Source organism: Taudactylus pleione, unplaced genomic scaffold (assembly GCF_031769625.1).
Source record: "Taudactylus pleione unplaced genomic scaffold, aTauple2 ptg000201l, whole genome shotgun sequence".
NCBI classification, from domain to species: domain Eukaryota; kingdom Metazoa; phylum Chordata; class Amphibia; order Anura; family Myobatrachidae; genus Taudactylus; species Taudactylus pleione.
In genome coordinates, this window is record NW_028284603.1 from 848,167 (window position 1) to 870,000 (window position 21,834).

General features: G+C 47.2%; 1 protein-coding gene across 1 annotated transcript in view; it reads left to right on the forward strand.

Moving 5' to 3' along the window:
- Positions 1-21,834, forward strand: part of LOC148518148 (uncharacterized) — a 61,838-nt gene that overhangs the window by 12,273 nt on the left and 27,731 nt on the right. Inside the window, exons 4-7 of the mRNA XM_088477469.1 lie at positions 9,095-9,187; positions 12,326-12,427; positions 16,166-16,233; positions 20,783-20,919. Of these exons, the coding sequence (XP_088333595.1) occupies positions 9,095-9,187; positions 12,326-12,427; positions 16,166-16,233; positions 20,783-20,919 (400 nt within the window). The remainder of the gene's footprint in view (positions 1-9,094; positions 9,188-12,325; positions 12,428-16,165; positions 16,234-20,782; positions 20,920-21,834) is intronic.

Sequence of the window (21,834 nt, forward strand, 5' to 3'; positions counted from 1 at the left end):
CCAAACAAAAAAAAAAATTATTTTCTGTGTTTGTGAATTGTGTGCGCAGTAGCCGCACGTGCATCAACAAAGTAGTGCCAAGCGTGCGCCTGTGTCATAAGTAAAGGGCCGGCTGGCTTGACCGTTAAAGGGTGCTGTAACCCCCGAAAGTACACTCCAGTCCAAACCAAAAAAAAATTATTTTCTGTGTTTGTGAATTGTGTGCGCAGTAGCCGCACGTGCATCAACAAAGTAGTGCCAAGCGTGCGCCTGTGTCATAAGTAAAGGGCCGGCTGGCTTGACCGTTAAAGGGTGCTGTAACCCCCAAAGTACACTCCAGTCCAAACCAAAAAAAATTATTTTCTGTGTTTGTGAATTGTGTGCGCAGTAGCCGCACGTGCATCAACAAAGTAGTGCCAAGCGTGCGCCTGTGTCATAAGTAAAGGGCCGGCTGGCTTGACCGTTAAAGGGTGCTGTAACCCCCGAAAGTACACTCCAGTCCAAACCAAAAAAAAATTATTTTCTGTGTTTGTGAATTGTGTGCGCAGTAGCCGCACGTGCATCAACAAAGTAGTGCCAAGCGTGCGCCTGTGTCATAAGTAAAGGGCCGGCTGGCTTGACCGTTAAGGGTGCTGTAACCCCCGAAAGTACACTCCAGTCCAAACCAAAAAAAAAATTATTTTCTGTGTTTGTGAATTGTGTGCGCAGTAGCCGCACGTGCATCAACAAAGTAGTGCCAAGCGTGCGCCTGTGTCATAAGTAAAGGGCCGGCTGGCTTGACCGTTAAAGGGTGCTGTAACCCCCAAAGTACACTCCAGTCCAAACCAAAAAAAAAATTATTTTCTGTGTTTGTGAATTGTGTGCGCAGTAGCCGCACGTGCATCAACAAAGTAGTGCCAAGCGTGCGCCTGTGTCATAAGTAAAGGGCCGGCTGGCTTGACCGTTAAAGGGTGCTGTAACCCCCGAAAGTACACTCCAGTCCAAACCAAAAAAAAATTATTTTCTGTGTTTGTGAATTGTGTGCGCAGTATCCGCACGTGCATCAACAAAGTAGTGCCAAGCGTGCGCCTGTGTCATAAGTAAAGGGCCGGCTGGCTTGACCGTTAAGGGTGCTGTAACCCCCGAAAGTACACTCCAGTCCAAACCAAAAAAAAAATTATTTTCTGTGTTTGTGAATTGTGTGCGCAGTAGCCGCACGTGCATCAACAAAGTAGTGCCAAGCGTGCGCCTGTGTCATAAGTAAAGGGCCGGCTGGCTTGACCGTTAAAGGGTGCTGTAACCCCCAAAGTACACTCCAGTCCAAACCAAAAAAAAAATTATTTTCTGTGTTTGTGAATTGTGTGCGCAGTAGCCGCACGTGCATCAACAAAGTAGTGCCAAGCGTGCGCCTGTGTCATAAGTAAAGGGCCGGCTGGCTTGACCGTTAAAGGGTGCTGTAACCCCCGAAAGTACACTCCAGTCCAAACCAAAAAAAAATTAGTTTCTGTGTTTGTGAATTGTGTGCGCAGTAGCCGCACGTGCATCAACAAAGTAGTGCCAAGCGTGCGCCTGTGTCATAAGTAAAGGGCCGGCTGGCTTGACCGTTAAGGGTGCTGTAACCCCCGAGAGTACACTCCAGTCCAAACCAAAAAAAAAATTATTTTCTGTGTTTGTGAATTGTGTGCGCAGTAGCCGCACGTGCATCAACAAAGTAGTGCCAAGCGTGCGCCTGTGTCATAAGTAAAGGGCCGGCTGGCTTGACCGTTAAAGGGTGCTGTAACCCCCAAAGTACACTCCAGTCCAAACCAAAAAAAAAATTATTTTCTGTGTTTGTGAATTGTGTGCGCAGTAGCCGCACGTGCATCAACAAAGTAGTGCCAAGCGTGCGCCTGTGTCATAAGTAAAGGGCCGGCTGGCTTGACCGTTAAAGGGTGCTGTAACCCCCGAAAGTACACTCCAGTCCAAACCAAAAAAAAATTAGTTTCTGTGTTTGTGAATTGTGTGCGCAGTAGCCGCACGTGCATCAACAAAGTAGTGCCAAGCGTGCGCCTGTGTCATAAGTAAAGGGCCGGCTGGCTTGACCGTTAAGGGTGCTGTAACCCCCGAGAGTACACTCCAGTCCAAACCAAATAAAAAATTATTTTCTGTGTTTGTGAATTGTGTGCGCAGTAGCCGCACGTGCATCAACAAAGTAGCGCCAAGCGTGCGCCTGTGTCATAAGTAAAGGGCCGGCTGGCTTGACCGTTAAAGGGTGCTGTAACCCCCGAAAGTAAACTCCAGTCCAACCAAAAAAAAATTATTTTCTGTGTTTGTGAATTGTGTGCGCAGTAGCCGCACGTGCATCAACAAAGTAGTGCCAAGCGTGCGCCTGTGTCATAAGTAAAGGGCCGGCTGGCTTGACCGTTAAGGGTGCTGTAACCCCCGAGAGTACACTCCAGTCCAAACCAAAAAAAAAATTATTTTCTGTGTTTGTGAATTGTGTGCGCAGTAGCCGCACGTGCATCAACAAAGTAGTGCCAAGCGTGCGCCTGTGTCATAAGTAAAGGGCCGGCTTGCTTGACCGTTAAGGATTCTGTAACCCCCGAAAGTACACTCCAGTCCAAACCAAAAAAAAAATTATTTTCTGTGTTTGTGAATTGTGTGCGCAGTAGCCGCACGTGCATCAACAAAGTAGTGCCAAGCGTGCGCCTGTGTCATAAGTAAAGGGCCGGCTGGCTTGACCGTTAAAGGGTGCTGTAACCCCCGAAAGTACACTCCAGCCCAAACCAAAAAAAAATTATTTTCTGTGTTTGTGAATTGTGTGCGCAGTAGCCGCACGTGCATCAACAAAGTAGTGCCAAGCGTGCGCCTGTGTCATAAGTAAAGGGCCGGCTGGCTTGACCGTTAAAGGGTGCTGTAACCCCCAAAGTACACTCCAGTCCAAACCAAAAAAAAAATTATTTTCTGTGTTTGTGAATTGTGTGCGCAGTAGCCGCACGTGCATCAACAAAGTGGTGCCAAGCGTGCGCCTGTGTCATAAGTAAAGGGCCGGCTGGCTTGACCGTTAAGGGTGCTGTAACCCCCGAAAGTACACTCCAGTCCAAACCAAAAAAAAAATTATTTTCTGTGTTTGTGAATTGTGTGCGCAGTAGCCGCACGTGCATCAACAAAGTAGTGCCAAGCGTGCGCCTGTGTCATAAGTAAAAGGGCCTGCTGGCTTGACCGTTAAAGGGTGCTGTAACCCTCAAAGTACACTCCAGTCCAAACCAAAAAAAAAAATATTTTCTGTGTTTGTGAATTGTGTGCGCAGTAGCCGCACGTGCATCAACAAAGTAGTGCCAAGCGTGCGCCTGTGTCATAAGTAAAGGGCCGGCTGGCTTGACCGTTAAAGGGTGCTGTAACCCCCGAAAGTACACTCCAGTCCAAACCAAAAAAAAATTATTTTCTGTGTTTGTGAATTGTGTGCGCAGTAGCCGCACGTGCATCAACAAAGTAGTGCCAAGCGTGCGCCTGTGTCATAAGTAAAGGGCCGGCTGGCTTGACCGTTAAGGGTGCTGTAACCCCCGAGAGTACACTCCAGTCCAAACCAAAAAAAAAATTATTTTCTGTGTTTGTGAATTGTGTGCGCAGTAGCCGCACGTGCATCAACAAAGTAGTGCCAAGCGTGCGCCTGTGTCATAAGTAAAGGGCCGGCTGGCTTGACCGTTAAAGGGTGCTGTAACACCCGAAAGTACACTCCAGTCCAAACCCAAAAAAAATTATTTTCTGTGTTTGTGAATTGTGTGCGCAGTAGCCGCACGTGCATCAACAAAGTAGTGCCAAGCGTGCGCCTGTGTCATAAGTAAAGGGCCGGCTGGCTTGACCGTTAAGGGTGCTGTAACCCCCGAGAGTACACTCCAGTCCAAACCAAAAAAAAAATTATTTTCTGTGTTTGTGAATTGTGTGCGCAGTAGCCGCACGTGCATCAACAAAGTAGTGCCAAGCGTGCGCCTGTGTCATAAGTAAAGGGCCGGCTGGCTTGACCGTTAAGGATTCTGTAACCCCCGAAAGTACACTCCAGTCCAAACCAAAAAAAAAATTATTTTCTGTGTTTGTGAATTGTGTGCGCAGTAGCCGCACGTGCATCAACAAAGTAGTGCCAAGAGTGCGCCTGTGTCATAAGTAAAGGGCCGGCTGGCTTGACCGTTAAAGGGTGCTGTAACCCCCAAAGTACACTCCAGTCCAAACCAAAAAAAAAATTATTTTCTGTGTTTGTGAATTGTGTGCGCAGTAGCCGCACGTGCATCAACAAAGTAGTGCCAAGCGTGCACCTGTGTCATAAGTAAAGGGCCGGCTGGCTTGACCGTTAAAGGGTGCTGTAACCCCCAAAGTACACTCCAGTCCAAACCGAAAAAAAAATTATTTTCTGTGTTTGTGAATTGTGTGCGCAGTAGCCGCACGTGCATCAACAAAGTAGTGCCAAGCGTGCGTCTGTGTCATAAGTAAAGGGCCGGCTGGCTTGACCGTTAAAGGGTGCTGTAACCCCCGAAAGTACACTCCAGTCCAAACCAAAAAAAAATTATTTTCTGTGTTTGTGAATTGTGTGCGCAGTAGCCGCACGTGCATCAACAAAGTAGTGCCAAGCGTGCGCCTGTGTCATAAGTAAAGGGCCGGCTGGCTTGACCGTTAAGGGTGCTGTAACCCCCGAAAGTACACTCCAGTCCAAACCAAAAAAAAAATTATTTTCTGTGTTTGTGAATTGTGTGCGCAGTAGCCGCACGTGCATCAACAAAGTAGTGCCAAGCGTGCGCCTGTGTCATAAGTAAAGGGCCGGCTGGCTTGACCGTTAAGGGTGCTGTAACCCCCGAGAGTACACTCCAGTCCAAACCAAAAAAAAAATTATTTTCTGTGTTTGTGAATTGTGTGCGCAGTAGCCGCACGTGCATCAACAAAGTAGTGCCAAGCGTGCGCCTGTGTCATAAGTAAAGGGCCGGCTGGCTTGACCGTTAAAGGGTGCTGTAACCCCCGAAAGTACACTCCAGTCCAAACCAAAAAAAAATTATTTTCTGTGTTTGTGAATTGTGTGCGCAGTAGCCGCACGTGCATCAACAAAGTAGTGCCAAGCGTGCGCCTGTGTCATAAGTAAAGGGCCGGCTGGCTTGACCGTTAAGGGTGCTGTAACCCCCGAGAGTACACTCCAGTCCAAACCAAAAAAAAAATTATTTTCTGTGTTTGTGAATTGTGTGCGCAGTAGCCGCACGTGCATCAACAAAGTAGTGCCAAGCGTGCGCCTGTGTCATAAGTAAAGGGCCGGCTGGCTTGACCGTTAAGGGTGCTGTAACCCCCGAAAGTACACTCCAGTCCAAACCAAAAAAATAATTATTTTCTGTGTTTGTGAATTGTGTGCGCAGTAGCCGCACGTGCATCAACAAAGTAGTGCCAAGAGTGCGCCTGTGTCATAAGTAAAGGGCCGGCTGGCTTGACCGTTAAAGGGTGCTGTAACCCCCAAAGTACACTCCAGTCCAAACCAAAAAAAAATTATTTTCTGTGTTTGTGAATTGTGTGCGCAGTAGCCGCACGTGCATCAACAAAGTAGTGCCAAGCGTGCGCCTGTGTCATAAGTAAAGGGCCGGCTGGCTTGACCGTTAAAGGGTGCTGTAACCCCCAAAGTACACTCCAGTCCAAACCAAAAAAAAAATTATTTTCTGTGTTTGTGAATTGTGTGCGCAGTAGCCGCACGTGCATCAACAAAGTAGTGCCAAGCGTGCGCCTGTGTCATAAGTAAAGGGCCGGCTGGCTTGACCGTTAAAGGGTGCTGTAACCCCCGAAAGTACACTCCAGTCCAAACCAAAAAAAAATTATTTTCTGTGTTTGTGAATTGTGTGCGCAGTAGCCGCACGTGCATCAACAAAGTAGTGCCAAGCGTGCGCCTGTGTCATAAGTAAAGGGCCGGCTGGCTTGACCGTTAAGGGTGCTGTAACCCCCGAGAGTACACTCCAGTCCAAACCAAAAAAAAAATTATTTTCTGTGTTTGTGAATTGTGTGCGCAGTAGCCGCACGTGCATCAACAAAGTAGTGCCAAGCGTGCGCCTGTGTCATAAGTAAAGGGACGGCTGGCTTGACCGTTAAGGGTGCTGTAACCCCCGAAAGTACACTCCAGTCCAAACCAAAAAAATAATTATTTTCTGTGTTTGTGAATTGTGTGCGCAGTAGCCGCACGTGCATCAACAAAGTAGTGCCAAGAGTGCGCCTGTGTCATAAGTAAAGGGCCGGCTGGCTTGACCGTTAAAGGGTGCTGTAACCCCCAAAGTACACTCCAGTCCAAACCAAAAAAAAATTATTTTCTGTGTTTGTGAATTGTGTGCGCAGTAGCCGCACGTGCATCAACAAAGTAGTGCCAAGCGTGCGCCTGTGTCATAAGTAAAGGGCCGGCTGGCTTGACCGTTAAAGGGTGCTGTAACCCCCAAAGTACACTCCAGTCCAAACCAAAAAAAAAATTATTTTCTGTGTTTGTGAATTGTGTGCGCAGTAGCCGCACGTGCATCAACAAAGTAGTGCCAAGCGTGCGCCTGTGTCATAAGTAAAGGGCCGGCTGGCTTGACCGTTAAAGGGTGCTGTAACCCCCGAAAGTACACTCCAGTCCAAACCAAAAAAAAATTATTTTCTGTGTTTGTGAATTGTGTGCGCAGTAGCCGCACGTGCATCAACAAAGTAGTGCCAAGCGTGCGCCTGTGTCATAAGTAAAGGGCCGGCTGGCTTGACCGTTAAGGGTGCTGTAACCCCCGAGAGTACACTCCAGTCCAAACCAAAAAAAAAATTATTTTCTGTGTTTGTGAATTGTGTGCGCAGTAGCCGCACGTGCATCAACAAAGTAGTGCCAAGCGTGCGCCTGTGTCATAAGTAAAGGGGCCGGCTGGCTTGACCGTTAAGGGTGCTGTAACCCCCGAAAGTACACTCCAGTCCAAACCAAAAAAAAAATTATTTTCTGTGTTTAGCCGCACGTATATATCAAATCGATATAACATAAATGGAGAACCAAACTTTCTCTGATAAAAATAAAATAGAGAAAGATCAAGAACCACTTCCTCCTAGTGCTGAAGCTGCTGCCACTAGTCATGACATAGACGATAACATGCCATCAACGTCGTCTGCCAAGGCCGATGCCCAATGTCATAGAAGAGGGCACATACAATCCCAAATGGCAAAGTTCAGGAAAATGACCTTGAAAAAGACATTTAAATCAGCTGAAGAGAAACGTAAACTTGCCAATATGCCATTTACGACACGGAGTGGCAAGGAACGGCTAAGGTCGATCCCTAGTATGTTCATGACTAGTGGTTCAGCTTCACATGACGATGGAAGCCCTCCTCCCACTAAAAAAATCAAAAGAGTTAAGCTGGCAAAAGCACAGCGAAGAACTGTGCTTTCTAAGAAGATATCACAAATCCCCAAGGAGAGTCCAAGTGTGGTGGTGGTTGCGATGCCTGACCTTCCCAGCACTGGACGGGAAGAGGTGGCTCTTTCCACCATTTGCACGCCCCCTGCAAGTGCTGAAAGGAGCACCCACAGTCCACTTGCTGATATGCAAATTGAAGATGTCACTGTTGAAGTACAACAGGATGAGGATACTGGTGTAGCTGGCGCTGAGGAGGAAGTTGGCGAGGAGGATTCTGATGGTGATGTGGTTTGTTTAAATCAGGCTCCGGGGGAGACAGTTGTTGTCCGTGGGATGAAAAAGCCCATCACGGTCATGCCTGGGCAGAAGACCAAACATTCCACCTCTTTGGTCTGGCAATATTTCTATCCAAATCCGGACAACAACTGTCTTGCCATATGTACCATATGTAAAGGTGAAATAAGTAGGGATAGGGACGTCAACCACCTAGGAACATCCTCCCTTATACGGCACCTGCAGCGCGTTCATAAAAAGTTACTGTCAAGTTCAGAAACTTTGGCTAAGACCGTAAGCAGTCCAGGGACACCTAAATCCCGTTGTCCTGTTGTATCCAAGCGCCTGCAAACCACACCGTCAACTCCCTCCTCGTCAATTTCCTCCTTAGTCAGGATCGGAAGTAGTCCTGCAGGCCATGTCACTGGCATGACTGACTCTCCTATCCGGGATTCCTCTGGAGGATCCTGCATTGCTACGCCTACTGCTGCCGCTGCTGCTGTTGCTGCTGCTGGGAGTCGTTCATCATCCCAGAGAGGAAGTAGGAACACCACTACTTTTACTAAACAATTGACCCTCCAACAGTCCTTAGCGAGGAGGATGAAGTACGACAGCAGTCATCCTGAAGCAAAACGTATAACTGAGGCCTTGACTGCTATGTTGGTGTTAGACGTGCGTCCGGTATCCGCCATTAGTGCAGTGGGATTTAGACAATTGATGGAGGTAGTGTGTCCCCGGTTCCAAATCCCGTCTAGATTCCACTTCACTAGGCAGGCGATACCGAGACTGTACAGAAACGTCAGAAAAAGTGTCCTCAGTGTCCTGAAAAATGCCGTTGTACACAATGTCCACTTAACCACGGACATGTGGACAAGTGGAACAGGGCAGACTAAGGACTATATGACTGTGACAGCCCACTGGGTAGATGTATCACCTTACGCAGCAACAGCAGCAGCGTCACCAGTAGCAGCATCTCAGAAACGCCAGCTCGTTACAAGGCAGGCTACGCTGTGTATCACCGGTTTCAGTAAGAGGCACACCGCCGTCAACCTCTTAAAGAAACTGAGGGAAATCATCGCCCAGTGGCTTACCCCACTTAGACTCTCCTGGGGATTTGTGATATCTGACAACGCCACCAATATTGTGCGGGCATTACATCTGGGCAAATTCCAGCATGTCCCATGTTTTGCTCACACAATAAACTTGGTGGTGCAGAATTTTCTGAAAAGCGACAGGGGCGTGCAGGAGACGCTTTGGGTGGCCCGAAAAATTTCTGGCCACTTTCGCCATTCAGCGACTGCGTGCCGAAGACTGGAGCGCCAGCAAACACTCTTGAACCTGCCCCGCCATCACCTGAAGCAAGAGGTTGTGACGCGGTGGAACTCAACCCTCTATATGCTTCAGAGGATGGAGGAGCAGCAAAAGGCCATACAAGCCTATACATCCACCTATGACATAGGTGGATGTGCACACCCCTAATAATTATATATTCTTTCTTTTATTCTACAGCAAAGGATGATGACCATAAGTTCACAATTTACCCTATGAAGGACCATGTGATACTGTACAAAGACGAAGATGGCGTCAGACTGTTCTCTAACTGTAATTATTCTAGTCTTCCATACCTGAGTACTGCAGAACAATCCCTATGTCCTGGTCTTCATTCCTGCATGGCATGCTGGGAGTTATATAAAGCCATAATCGCTGCCAGTTCATATCCCAGTCTCTGAGGGGCCTATTCATCAAACGATAAATGGCCCGGTAACCATGCGGAAAGGCCAGTTTCTGCATGTTTTAGTTACCGGGCTCTGCATCATCAGGGGACACAGCTGCTTTTCGGAGCAGTTGTCCCCTCACCGGAGCAATGATGATTTGCTCCAGTGTAATCTATCCCCCGCTGCGAGTTAGAGTTAGATACTTAAGTATCCCTCGCAGCAAGATGAATACTTAATCATCGGAGGCCATACGGCCTCCGCTGATGAATAGGCCCCTGAGTCCTTAAAATGTATTTCTAAGGGGGAGATGTAACAAGCCTTGGGGGTCTAGTTACTAAGCAGTGTTAGGAGACAGAGTGAAAAGTGATAAGAAAGTGATAAGGTGCCAGCCAATCAGCTCCCAACTGTCATTTTTCAAACACAGCCTGTGAGATGGCAGTTGGGAGCTGATTGGCTGGCACCTCATCACTTTCTTATCACTTTTCACTCTGTCTCCTAACACTGCTTAGTAACTAGACCCCTTGGAAAGAGATCAAGTTAAAAGTATAACTCCTCTAGAATAATACATTTTCCTATATAAAACCCTTATGCGGGCACCACACATTATGGGAATAATTCCCAGTACTGAACAACTGAACAATATAATGTCTTATTTCTTATTTCTCAGTTTCTGTACTAAATTGCTTTACTTTTTATTTACTTTTATTTTTTTACGGACTATTAAGTACCCAAAGGCAGCGCGTCCTTGGACATTGTGGTGAAATGTTGGTACACATGTTGGCAGTTATCTGGGTTGGCAGCGTATGAATCAGGGCTGTTAAACATAGGGCTCAAGGACAGAAGAATTACGTACATGTGACTTTTCCACCCACATTCTAAAGCTCATACTACGGATTTTTCCCATAGTTTAATCTCAAATGAACCCACATGTACTTAGCTTTAAAGGTTTTCACCCAACTGTGAGATAATACATAGCATCAAATCAGCCGAAGGGCTCACTGGCAGCTATTGCTTCCCAGAGCGGTGTTAAATAAAATAAATCATCAAAGTCCAAAGGCGGGTATTATCGGGAGAGCTGTCCTTTGCGATATTCTTGGTACATACCGCAGTAACGAACAGTGGTATGTACACGAAGACAGGTGCGATGTACCGCATCGCTAATGCGATGCTTAGTACATCCCGCCCCAAGTGAGGAATACCGAGAACAGATGTTTATTTTGTGATGTCCCTTATACGTAGGCTTGCCAGATCATCCCTTTAATTCTGGACGGAAGCGGTATAAAATACCGCCGGCTGCATGGCCGGGAGTTCAAATCCCGGCAGCGTGAGTCAGACAGCTGGAGAGATCCCGGCAGCGGCAGCCCGACAGCGCTGGAAATCCTGATCGTCCCTAGGTAAGTACTTACTAACCTAACCTACCCCCCTAACCCTAACCCTCCTTAGGGGTGCCTAACCCTAATCTCCCCTCTAAGTGCCTAAACCTAACCCCGCCCCTTCCCCGCTGCCTAACCCTAAATCCCCCGGGGGGGTGCCTAACCCTAACCTCCCCCCCTGGGGTGCCTAACCCTAACTCACCCTCCCCCTAGCCTAACCCTAACCCTCCCGAGGGGGGTGCCTAACCCTAAGTCCCCCCGGGAGCCCTAAACCTAACCCTCCCCCCACACGTCTGTCCGCTCGTGGCGCCCGGCATCCCTTTGATCTACATCTAGATGCCGGGCATTTCACCCTCGCCGGGATAAAGCAGTCGGGAAGCCGGCTATCGGGCTTACGTCAGCCGGCTTCCCGATTGCATCCCATTCCGGACACATGTGTAAATGTGGTTCTGTGGCTGAATAAAACCAGGTGAAATGGAGCCTTGAAGCCAGCCAGCCACAGAACCTGTATAATTCATACGTGTCCCGAATTAAAGGGATGACATGGCAAAGCCTAGTGCATGGCATTGTGGGAAATGAGGGCAGTGACAATGTGCACAGCACTGTGGGAGGAATTGGGTGGCATAGGGACGCTCCTTACTAACTGTGGATCAGGCAGGGGCACATGAGTTAAACTCCCCATCGTCTGATATGTGCTCCTCTTACCAACATGAGTAAAACATCTTAACACTTTACCAAAATGAAATAAAGACACGGAGATTAACTTAAGGGGAAAGAAAGGTCAGCTTTATTGATTAATAAACTATTTTAACTATTTAACCTACTATTTAGGATTTCAACTAACTAAGTAAAGGTAGAAGAAGCAAAGAATAGACATAGTATGGTGGCGCAGAAAGAACGGCCCCAATATGCAATATCGCTATCTGCACACACAATCAGATTTTCCAAATGGGTGGCGAGCATCCAGCCCATTACCATCCTTAAGGTATCCACCTCCCACCCCAGTGACACAGCATAAGGCCCACCTGGACAGCTGACTGTACATACACTTGTTCCTCATTTATTATGCAGGCACGTCTTTTCGCAATGTGGGTATTTTGCCCTGGTGACCCTGCCCCATTATGTCCTTAAGGTTCCCTGTGCCAAGGAGGCTGAGACGGTGACTGAAGGGGGCGTATAAAAGTACCTAAAGGATTTGTCAATTCGAAACATGTCCCAAGATGGCGACCTGTTTGGTGGGGGATGACTTGCGGGCACTCGCCCCCTGGCGCAGTTTGTGTGGTGATGATGATGATGGCCGCTGGCTGTGTTTAATTTGTCGGACTGTCTAAGACACACCCAGCTATGCCAATACAGTATAACTGCTTCCGCTGCGACCTAATTGTCTGACTACATTCATTTCAAAAAATAAAATATGATCCCTACTCTGTTTGGGAAGGGGGGGGCTGCTAATATGCTTATAAGTGCGCTCTTTGCTGGTTGGGTAATTATTATCTACATTTTCCAGCCATTTACTATAATATGTATGACTGGTATACTGTGTTTTTTTTAAGAATCTTTTCCCGGGCGCAACTGACATTTGCGCTGAGATGCTAATTGCTTTTGAATATGGTCCTTTATCACTAATATACATTTTTTTCTTTTTTTTGTAGCTGAAAGCAGTAAAAATGCTCATTCCTCTGATGAAGAGTTTAGACACCTCTCTGAATGTCTGGGGTACAGATTAGTCAACGTACATGCGATCAGTACGGCCGGTAAGCTTGCAGAGATAGGTTTTATAGTCTAGATGAAAATGTGAGGTTTCAACTTGTGCCAGGAAGAGGACTGTTCTGCTAGACGTCAAGGCCTCCTGAGGCATCGGTGAGGCACCAGGTTGCAGAACCCATTTTGTAATTCTGTGTATCCTTCACCTAAACATTGAGGAGGCAGTTATATTGTGGAATTACCCTATATTCATGAGATTGCAGCCAGACAACGTTGCTCCCAATACTGCTAGTTTCATGTGTCTATATGGAGTCATCATCTTTCCCTATAGGAGCTTTATGCCTCGTGTCTCAGTGAAGTTACTGGTCCATACTGAATTGGCTGCATTCTTCTTACGAATATTGGTTCAGCCATAAAATGGCTGCCTTCACTGCTTAGTTACCTACTCTCCCAGAGACTCCTGACTTATGCGGGCATACCTCCCTACATCTGGGAGTTAGAAGACGGGACACTGGTGTGCTTGCCCGAAAGGAAGGTGTGGCCTTGCAGGGAAGGGCGTGGCATCACGGCATGCCCCCATTTTCATCACTCTCCCCGAATAGTGGGACAGCTGTGAATTATGTGGGGATACTTTTGGGACTCCTGAGAGAGGTGATAAGTCTTCGCAGTGGGACCTACCTGCCTGCATGGTGGATAGGAACATGTCATCATCAAGTCACACCCACCTCTTCTTGTCTTACCTTCCTCTCACATCTGGAGGTACGATAAGAAGACAATTACATTACTTTGTAAGTAAGCAATAAGGGACATTAAGCCTAAAATACAACTTATATATAATATTTATTTAAAAATGGGTTGATTATGCAATTTGCCGTTTCAAGCCCCCTCTATGCCATACAAGGATGCCGACTGTGTTATCGTGCAGCAGTGGACAAGGCTATATTATGCAAATTACATTATCACGGCCCTGCCCCTAATCCGCCCCGCTGCACAATGCAGCACAGAACCACACCTTGTGTACCAGAGGGGAGATCCTAAAAGCAGGCATGTATGGTCTGGCTAAAGTAACATTTTGTTGGAATACTCACTAGAGATGGCCACCAACCATTGATGTTTTTTTAACCATCGGTGGTGTATGGCCAATGGCAAGTGGTTTTGCCATTGATGGTACAACACAGATGCCGCACCATTGATGTTGGCATCCGTTGTTGAGAAGATATTGGCGGGCACAGGTCTAATGGCCGAGGTCTGCACATGGGCAGCAATATCAATGGCTAAGCCATCGATGGTGGTCTACTGATGGTTGAAAACTATCAACCATTAATGGTAGAGCCATCAAATTCCAGCACAAATGTCTTCCCCTACAATCACAACTTTAACTTAAATATTAAGTGTTAATTTAGTAACCCCTGTTTGCATAGGAGCATTGTGGTAGCGTGTTTGGCATAACTACTACCTGGTATTTCACTTCAGCCTGCTGCTCTTTTTCTTTTCTCTATAATTACCCACTGCATGTTATACTTCTATGAATAGCCCATCCTGCCACTGTAACCTAGGTAGTACGTCCTAGATGGCTGCCTCACCTGGTACTCTATTGTGTAGATAGAACAATCCATAGTTCTGATGATTTTTAAAGGATTTCGCACAGTATTTTCTCTCCCTCATTATGTGTCATGTTCAAGGCATTTCCAGTGTAATCCTATGTAGTGCGTCCTAAAATGTCTGCCTCACCTGAATCCTTTGTGGGTAGGATGAATAATGCTTGTAACTGATGACCCAAAATGGCTGCCACACCTCTGTATTATATACTGGTTTCTGTATATCATGCAAATGTAAACCTCCGTATTATGGCCCTCATTCAGAGCCGCTCGTAAGCGGCCGCTCGTTCGCACTGAGCGATGTTCGCACAACTGCGCATGCGTACGGATTGTAATACACATGCGCGAACCAGTCAGTGCGGCCGAAAATCGTGTGTTCGCTAAATAGCGAATGCCTGCTATTTTGAGTGACAGGAGGAGGCGTATGTGGGTGGTAACAGGGGAAGGTGCTTGAAAACGGGGGAGTGGAATTAGAACGCAGGCGTGCTTAAAGGTCAAAACGGGCGTTTTAAGGGAGTGCATAATTAATAAAGCAGCGTCATTGACCACGTCACTTGTTTTTTTTTACTCTGAACAGCTTGCAAAATAGCGGTTGAAAAAAACCAACCACAAGAATAGCGAGCAGTTCATACGCTGTTCGATGTACTCGATTAATCTAATAAATAGCGGACATGACGTATGGTGCGAGCGGCATGGGGGCGTATTTTTCAAAATAACAACCGCAAGTTTTGCTCGCTCGTTCAGACTTAGAGGCGTGAACAGACCGCAATGAGCGAACGGTTCATTTGAATAGCCACCCCTTGTTTTAGAACGAACGACCGCAAATAGCAAGCGGCTCTGAATGAGGGCCTATGTTCACATTATCTATCAAGCGTCTTGAGTCCTATTGGAGAAAAACACGACATAAATAAATGATTATTACTTTATACTATCCGCCCTTCTGTAGTTTAAGCTGGGTACACACTGACAGATACATTGGATGATCAATTGATCGGCCAATGTATCTGCTGCCCGTCGGGCAGTGTGTACCCGCGATATGTCGGTGAACGTCGGCGTTCACTGACATATTGCATTGGCTGTGCTGCACAGCCGGTGGACAGATATCTGTCCATCGGCAGGTGTGTACGGGCAGTCGGCAGACCGCCCGTACACACACAGCGTCAGCCGCGGGGAGGGGGACGGGACACACACCCAGCCCAGCGGGACACGCCCCCTGGTTACCGGGACTTGCGGGCAGGCACAGATGATGTTTGTTCAGAGTGGACGAACAACCATCTTCTGCAGATATATCTGTATAGTGTGTACCCACCTTTAGGGGTTTATTTACTAAGCAGTGTTAGGAGACAGAGTGATGAGAAAGTGATAAGGTGCCAGCCAATCAGCTCCCAACTGTCATCTCACAGGCTGTGTTTGAAAAATGACAGTTGGGAGCTGATTGGCTGGTACCTTATCATTTTCTTATCACTTTTCACTCTGTCTCCTAACACTGCTTAGTAAATAGATCCCAAAGTCATCAAATAAATGTCCCACACATGCAGGTATGATACCAACTGTAGAAGCAGCAGGCGGAGCAGTGCACACTTATCACTGATGATAAGGATGGGCATCAGGCAGTGGCGTATCTATAATGGGTGCAGTGTGTGTGGGGCACACGGGCCCACTGGGTCCAGGGGGGCCCCGCACCGCACACACTGCACCCATATTATTTTAGACTTACCTGTCCGTGGTCCCACGTCGGGTGTCTGCGCTGCTCAGAACACCGGAATATGACCGCCGCTGCCATTTTTTCGATGTTCTACACATGCGCAGTAGACTCCGGGCACACTCTAGTGCCCGGAGTTTACTAAGGCTCCCGTGGCTGGCTATCCACGTCAGTCGGCTGCCGGCCACCGGGGAGAGAGGAGGGGGCCCCGCACATGGAGTGCACACGGGCCCCCTCCTCTGTTAAGACGCCCCTGGCACCAGGTCTATGTTGTATAAATAAATTATATAGATTTATTCCTTTACAGTTGTAGCATTTGTCCATCAAACACACAGCAGCACAGATCAGGTACTAGACTCCCCCTCCTCCAGCACTCGCTCCTATGCGGGACTCTCGGATAAGTTTTCTCTTCCTACCACTTACTGTTTATTCCACGACGTTCCCACTTATACCCTTATATGTCACCAATATTGTCTGATTACTTTTAGATCCGGAACAGTCCGGCAAGGACTGCCAAGACTATAAGCCAGTCTCAAAAGGAGCCGCATTGAATGAGGTACAAGTGATATCTCTCGGTTAAAAATAAAAAAATACCTGAGGGTCTGATTCAGAGACGGACGCAATGGCGATATTTGCGCAGATCGAGCAATTGTTTGCCAGTGCCCATGCGTATAAGCCGCATTGCGCACGCACCCTGATTGCTTTGCGATTATATTGGCACAGAGGATCCACTCGCAGAGCGATTGACAGGTAGTCAGCATTTTGGGGGTGTTAACGGGAGGTGGCCTGAAAAAACGCAGGCGTGTTTGACCGTTTGAACGTCGCTTCATGGGCGTGCATAAATTAGCCATTGCGTCTGCATTGGTAGCGTGAGAGCTCTCAGCGTGCGAGGAGAGAGCTGCGGTGTCTGCGGCTGGTCAGATTTTCTGCAAGAGCAAGATGGCTGCTCCATGTGAGTCAATGTTACAGATACTTACGCGTGTAAACGACGTCGTACGCAGATGAGAAGGACGCAGTGGGTGCCCTTATGCTCTGGTGGTCTTTGGAACTATTAGCATATTTTCGCAGCTGTCTCGTACAAAATGGCAGCTGCGATCGCATTAACGTCCATCTTTGAATCAGGAGGTGGGTCTGTCACCAAAAAGACTCAGGGTTGGTAAGATGGATATAAGGCTGTTCCACAAGCCTAGGTTACAAAGGGCTATGGGCCTGATTCAATACGGATTGCAACTGCGTTGATATGCTAATCCTCTGCGATCGCTATGCCATCGCAGCACAACATAAGGACGCCCACCTTACCTTACACACATCCGTAATCCTTAGCAAGACCGCGAAACCATCGTTAACATGGAGTACCATCGCAGCCTCACATACACTGGCACAAGGTCTGACCTTACTCAGGAAATGCTAACCTCAGCGCACGCAGTGACAGCCCAGGCTGCGTACGGCATCGCAGTGCTTAATTTATGCACGCCCCTGTAATGGCGTTCAAATGCACTGGCACACCTGCGTTTCGCCAACCACCCCCTCGTCACCACCACCAAACGGTACTTCCTGTCAATCACTCTGCGATGGGTCTGCGTAGTCACTGCGATCGCAGTCCAGATCGCAGTGGCTGGTTCGTGCATGCGCAGAATGCTACAATCGTCCGATTGCGGATGTATACGCAGTTGCGATCCTTGCTGAATCAGGCCCCATGTACATTACATTTGATCTTATTAGTGGTCTGAGCGTCTTTATAGAAATAAACGCCATTTGTATAACAGTGTTCTTTAGTGTTAAGCTACAGTTAGTGTTTCTGGCTTAAGACGTGCGTTAGGTTTATGTCCAGTGACGGCTCCAGAGGTGAGGCTGCAGCACAGTCCAAAAGTCATATAGAGGAGTCACACCAACTGCCAGTGAGTCCCGGCCAGTGATGTTTGGCAGCGTTTGGAGTGGCAGTTGGTGTGGCTCACCTATTTGACTTTTGAACTGCGCTGCTCCCCGATCTCTGGGGCCACCACTGGTTAGAACCATGCTTGTTTCAATTATACATACTACAGTTGTCCTCAACAGTGGCGGCACTAGGGTCGGCGACACCCAGTGCAGCAAGTAAACCCCCTGTGTGCGTTGAAGGCACACATGCCCAAAAAGGGAGGTACACCCCTGGTTTCATCACTCCGGCCGGAGATACCGGGCTGCCCCTAGAGAGTCTCCCCTGCACTACCGGCTCCTCCTCAGTGACTGGGAGCTGGACTCTGGCCCTGATTCAGAGCCGGTCGCTCTGACAGAGCGCTCGCTCTGAATCAGGGCCGGTCTTTTTTTTTTTAGAACGGCCTCCTGGCCGCTCGCATAGCTGTGGGTGACCACCCACAGCTATAGCGAGCGGCCAGGAAGATGGTCGCGATGGTCAAGACCATTGCGACCATCGGGGCTTGTGACGAGACCCTTGTGGTAGGGTCTCGTGGCCGCAAGCCCCAGAGAGCTTTCGGCTCAAACAGAGCCGAATGCTCTAACACTGACATCACTTGTGATGTCAGTGGGGCCGCCCCCAGATGGTACGCGTTCTCATGGGAACGCCTCCATCTTGGCAGCCACCCCCCGGCCCGCCCACTAAAGGGGGCGTGCTGTCACTCAACATCGACAGCGCGCCCCCTTTGGTACGAGACCCGAAGCGACAGATTGCCCGTCGTTATCCGGGTCTCGCGCATGCGCACGACGGAGCCGGCTCCGTCGTGTGCATGCGCTCTGGGCCACCATCGAGCCGGTTGCGAGCGCATCTGAATCAGGCCCTCTGTCACTGAGGAGCCGGCATTTTGGTATCAGCACCTCGGAGAGTGACACCCAGTGCGGTCCGCACCTGCCTAGTGACGCCACTGGTCCTCAACATATCAGGTCAGGTCTGGCCTGGAATGGCAGAAGGATTCCTTATCGTAACGTGCTAAACCCTGTCCTCTCTCCTCTCACTCGTGACAAATGAATGCAGAGGTCTCTCCAGATGATCCACCATTTATGAAGTCCTGCGATGCACAGTGACAACTACACACCAAACATCCAGCATTTAGCGTGAAGTAGTCACTGTGCGCGTTTCCTAACCTCAACAAGCCGTATTCAATTAGCGTCCATTTTTTTAAAAAAAAACAGGCAAAACCGGCTACAGGCAAAAACAACTGGAGAAAAGTCATCTCCATCTCAGACCAGGGGCGGGATGCACAAAAATTGAAAGTGAAATTGCGTTTAACGGTGCCAATCGCCACTGTAACATTTTCTTTTTGTTAGTATGCAGCAAACCTCTCTTTCCAAGGAGGCTACTGCGGTAACTGGATACTCCAGCAATGTTTGCGAGCGCCCATTGTTGTGACAAGTGCAGTAGAGGCCCCCGAACGTTTTCCTATTGATATATTCCACAACCGCCAGCTAGCAAATGGCGTTGTTATGCAGCGCCTCCTGACAATGACGCATACCCGGAAGAAGGGCATGTCATTAGGCTCAATGGAGTCTTTTCGCGGTGATACCGGCGATCGAGAGGGAAGGGTGCGCGGTCATTACAGGTATGCTGCATATGCGGACTCTGCTTTTGGTGATAAAAAGTGTTGTTTTCGGAAAATTATCAATGGTGCATCTCGCCCCAGGAGAAAAAAAAATGCTAAATCCCTATTTTTGGCTAAAAATGTGGGGATTTCTTTCAGAAACCTTTCTCGACCTCCCTAATGATAAATTACCAGGAAAAAAAATCATAAATTGCGCACTTTGGCGAAAAACAACAGCGCAAATTTTTGGAAAAAAAAAAAAATAGTTGAAAATGGTTTTAACGAATTGGGTCTGGTTTTTCGGGGTGCGGTATGGATGCGTCAATTGTTTTTTAATGGTTTTTAAAATTGTGTTTTTACGACACGAAAATATACTTGCACCCATTTTAACATACCCCCAATATACGTAGAACAGTAATTTCCTGGAAAAAAAAATAGCTTGTACGGTTGTTATTCACCAAAGTAGGCAATTTACGGTTTTTTTTCGGTAAGTTATCATTATCTAAAGGGTTCTGAAAGAAATCTCCAAATTTTTTGCCAAAAATTGGGATTTGTTTTTCTTTTTCTCCTGCTCTGGGATGGAGAAATCTTTTCTCCAGTTTGTTTTCGCCTGTTGCCGTTTTCGCCTGTTTGTTTGGTGAAAACGTCTGTTTTCGACGCTAATTGAATATGGTCTCAGGGCCTGATTCAGAGTTGGGAATAGAGAGAGAGATAGCACTTACCTGTGTACCTGGAGAAACCATATTGCAATGCAAGGGGTGTAAATACATACTTTTTTTGCATGTGGGGTAAATACTGGCTGCTTTTGCATGTAGCCCACAAATACTGCACAGCTTTATTATTACTCTACAATTTAGATGACAGTTTGGACACCTCCCTCCCAAATCTAAATCTCTCTGCACATTATAAATCTGCCCCCCTGCAGTGCAGCATGGTGTCACCAAGATGATCAGTTGAGAGAGATCTTTCTCTATTCACAACTCTGAATCAGGCCCTCATTCCACAGTGTAAGGGCATGAACATGACATGACTGCTCACTGACCCTGTGCAAAATAGCAGGACAGGACAGGAAGCAGTATAAGGCCATTTACAACGATATGGGTGGTCACAAATATGATACAGCATTACAATAACGTTAATGAAATAGTCGGGGGCTGATAGCTGCAGCGCCATACTCGGACCCCACTAGGTTATTAGTTTGTTGTCGGCATAAATAGACACCAAAGCCACCTACCCTGCGACTGATGGTGCATTCTGGGACATCATTAGACTGAGCTATGAAAAACGTTCACCTTTTTTTTTTTTTTAATGTAGGCTTCTACGCCAGGGCTTCCATGTTGTCCCAGGCCAGCCCTGGGCAGGAGGTTTTTCAGCAGAATTGCCCAAAGTGCCATCATATGTTAATTTATCATCTACTTATTTAATGAAACACATTTGTCCATCAATGCAGTAAGATCCATAAACATGGTCCTAATTTCAGCAGTAAACCCCTCCCCCTGCGCCCATCAGTTATTCCATGGTAAAAGCCATTGTATAGCTTACACCAAATGTCCTCAGGCTTTGTGTCCCAATAACGTGGCTCTTTTTTTAAATCAGATATTAGGGAAAAAGTCTTTGTTCCTAAGCGCCTATACGAAGAAAGAATACGCCAAGTGGGATCAGTCGCTGAGGTTTCTCTTCCAGAATTATGAGCTTGAAGGCGACAAACTTAATGGAAAATATTTATTTGGCAAGTAAGTATAGAAAGGATGGATGGAAAGATGGATCAATGGAAGGATGGATAAATTCATTGAAGGATAGATGAATGAATGATAACCAGGGACCTATCTTTTTGGTGTTAGCATGTAGATGATTAAATATTCTCTGTATCGCGCTGAGTAATAAGTTGGCATTACACTCATACACACACACATGCATATATATATATATATATATATATATATATATATATATATATATATATATATAGGATATCTATGATAGAAAAATAAAGGCAAGTGGTGCCTCCTAGTGGATTAAATTTAGTAAATTCTTCTTAGTTAGAGAAATATTTAGGGCAGGATGCATCCGGCCACCATTCGCATGCATGTCAGCATTAGCAACGATCGGATCCCTCTCACAGCACTCTCCCGATAGAAGCCCATAGGCTTCTATAGGGTAACACCATCAATTGATGGCGTTAGCCACCGCAACCAAGCTCTGGAGTGCATCACATTCCGGGGCTTGGTGCATATGAGAAATGCGGTCAAATCCGCATTTTTGGGGTTTGGTGGCATTGCTCTCCTTACTGTACCCCGCCCCTAGTACCAAAAAAATGACCCAAAGGTCTTCCTTGGGTATATAGCGCTCATGTTACACGAATACCAGGAACACATCTCAGCTCCTCTGGCTTCTCATACTACGCCAGAAGTAATCCATATAGTAAAAGAAAGTGAATAATATAGTGTAGTATATTTGTAAAAACTTGAATTTATTCCAACAAAACAAAATATATTAGGAGTACATTAAACTATTGCACAGAGTATATCAGTGCAAATAATGCTTTTCTGAGCCCAAGGAACATCACCAGGATACAGTTCCCCAAAACAGGAGCACAGCCTCTATGCGTTTTGCCCATCTATATCAGCTAGGACTTTCATCAGGAGATG